Here is a 2,639-nt window from a genome sequence, read left to right as displayed (position 1 = left end):
AATAAATTTTCTCTGATGGGGGCCAAAGGTCACCTGGAGGGGCCACCTGTTTTAACCTCTTGCACCACTATACAGTAGTGTGCTGTTTGTCAGTCAGTCTGTAGACACTAAAATGACGTCACATAAGGGACGCTTAACGTTCCAATTCGTAATGTTGTGACGTCAGTAAAACATGCAGTAGTGTGCTGTTTGTCAGTCAGTCAGTAGACACTAAAATGGCGTCACATAAGGGATGCTTAGCATTGAAATTTGTAATGTTGTGACGTCAGTAAAACATGCACATACCATGAATCACCGCAGATCAACTTCTAGTAGTTTCTAATGCAAATATGTATAAAATTAATGCAATCTTAAAATATAGAACAAAACTAGGTGTCTACAGGTTCCCTGAAAGTGTTCTCTTTCAAGAGAAAATTAAACAAAATAAATAGTAATGAATATTTTTATTTCTTCCGTTTGAAGTTCATACATCATACTCTGTTTTAGCCTACAGAGTGCATAATTCTTTTCACATTATCTAGATTGGTTCAAGAATACCTCCCACATTTTTTTAGACCTTCATAATTTCTCAATCAAGATATTTATTAAGACTTAAGTTTGAATTTAGTGGCTGAACCTTTTCCTTGATTGTCAGAAGTATTGTTTTTATGGCTTTTAAAAAAAAATGTATAAAACTACGCTAGTAATGTTGTCAGTACTTAAAGAATTCAGGTATATATTTTAATCGTCCTTTTCTACAGAAATTTTATATACACACACAGACACACTTCTGGTTATGAGTTTTTCTTACTTAACAATAGTTTTGAACCTTAATTAGTGTGATAAAGAGTTATATAGTTTCAATTGATATTAATGAATTTTAAGAAATATTGTAGACAAGATAGGTAGATTAGGTGGGGTTAATTATAGGTTCTCTACTCATTTTAAGCTATTTTTTTTAAAGTTTACATGAGTAATTAAAGATCTGTAACAACACAAATAGCTAATCAGGTTTATTCACATCCAATATCAGAATTTTAAATTTATAAAAATAAATATGTATATAAATCTTTAAAATGATGATGAATTAATTATACATGTATCTTTCTTTCAATCAGGGTGAATGTCGCTTCTCTAATCATGATTATTTTAATAGAAAAACTGGAATACGCAACAGAGTAAGTTCCAATATTTATTTCGAAAAATAAATGTTTGATTATCAAATTAGGATCTCATAATTCCAAAATAACATCCAGACACTAACCAACACAGTTATATCAAAGATGATAAAATATTGTTTGTTTTCTCATGTTCACTATGAAAAGATTTATTACAGTACGTGACAGTAATATATTAACTCCAAATTGTAGAAAATCAACATATTTATTTCACTATGTGGTAAAACGTTTAATGATGTTTATAACCATTTTGATTTACAAAGTTCATGTAGAATTTTGAAGGCCATTTTCAGTAATAACTCAGTAGTACCAGTTAGCTTGTTGTTAATATAGAGTCTTTTTTTTTTTGGTGTTCGTGAAAAGGTATTAGATTTTGTTGAAGGATAACTCGTATAATAAAATAGTATTTTTGTGTTTATGAAAAGGTATTAGATTTTGTTGAAGGATAATGGTTATAATAAAATACTATTCTTGTGTTTGTGAAAAGGTATTAGATTTTGTTGAAGGATAATGGTTATAATAAAATACAATTTTTGTGTTTGTGAAAAGGTATTAGATTTTGTTGAAGGATAATGGTTATAATAAAATACTATTTTTGTGTTTGTGAAAAGGTATTAGATTTTGTTGAAGGATAATGGTTATAATAAAATACTATTTTTGTGTTTGTGAAAAGATAGATTTTGTTGAAGGATAATGAGTAATTGGGTATAATAAAAATTATTATTCTGCATCTTGTAGCTTAATCATTGCAGGTCATTAATGATATATTTATGAGATCACTTTATTTTTTCAACAGTTTTATAATTTGTTAATTAATTATTAATTTTTTTAATTTGTTTTTCAGAATCCTTCAAGAGCTACTCCTAAAACTGATAAACAAATATGTGGGAACAAAACACCCACAACTAATACTGAGAAGGTAAGGTTTGTTGTTACAGATCTTTAATACATTATCTAGATTGGTTCGATAATATACCCACAACACAACTAATACTGAGAAGGTAAGGTTTGTTGTTACAGATCTTTAATACATTATCTAGATTGGTTCGATAATATACCCACAACACAACTAATACTGAGAAGGTAAGGTTTAATTTCACTCATAATTGATTAAAACACTTGAAATTTTTCACCATTTAAACACTTCAGTTTCACAGACAGATAGACACACACACACACATAACCGAAACACGTACAGTTATAAAGAAAGAAAAAAACAGTTAAATAGATAGAAATAATTACAACATGCTTGTCTCTGATGGTAAATGTATAGATAGAAATAATTACAACATACTTGTCTCTGATAGTTAACGTATAGATAGAAATAATTACAACATACTTGTCTCTGATAGTAAACGTACAGATAGAAATAATTACAACATACTTGTCTCTGATGGTAAACGTATAAATAGAAATAATTACAACATGCTTGTCTCTGATGGTAAACGTATAAATAGAAATAATTACAACATACTTGTCTCT

General features: G+C 28.5%; 1 protein-coding gene across 1 annotated transcript in view; it reads left to right on the top strand.

The window, feature by feature from the left end:
- LOC106468629 (plexin-B-like) overlaps window positions 1-2,639 on the top strand; it is a 44,322-nt gene that overhangs the window by 31,525 nt on the left and 10,158 nt on the right. Inside the window, exons 18-19 of the mRNA XM_013929057.2 lie at window positions 1,098-1,157; window positions 2,002-2,076. Of these exons, the coding sequence (XP_013784511.1) occupies window positions 1,098-1,157; window positions 2,002-2,076 (135 nt within the window). The remainder of the gene's footprint in view (window positions 1-1,097; window positions 1,158-2,001; window positions 2,077-2,639) is intronic.

The sequence above is a fragment of the Limulus polyphemus genome, unplaced genomic scaffold, assembly GCF_000517525.1.
Source record: "Limulus polyphemus unplaced genomic scaffold, Limulus_polyphemus-2.1.2 Scaffold3088, whole genome shotgun sequence".
NCBI classification, from domain to species: Eukaryota; Metazoa; Arthropoda; class Merostomata; order Xiphosura; family Limulidae; genus Limulus; species Limulus polyphemus.
The sequence above is the reverse complement of the archived record's forward strand: the minus strand, read 5'-3'. Positions and strand labels throughout refer to the sequence as shown.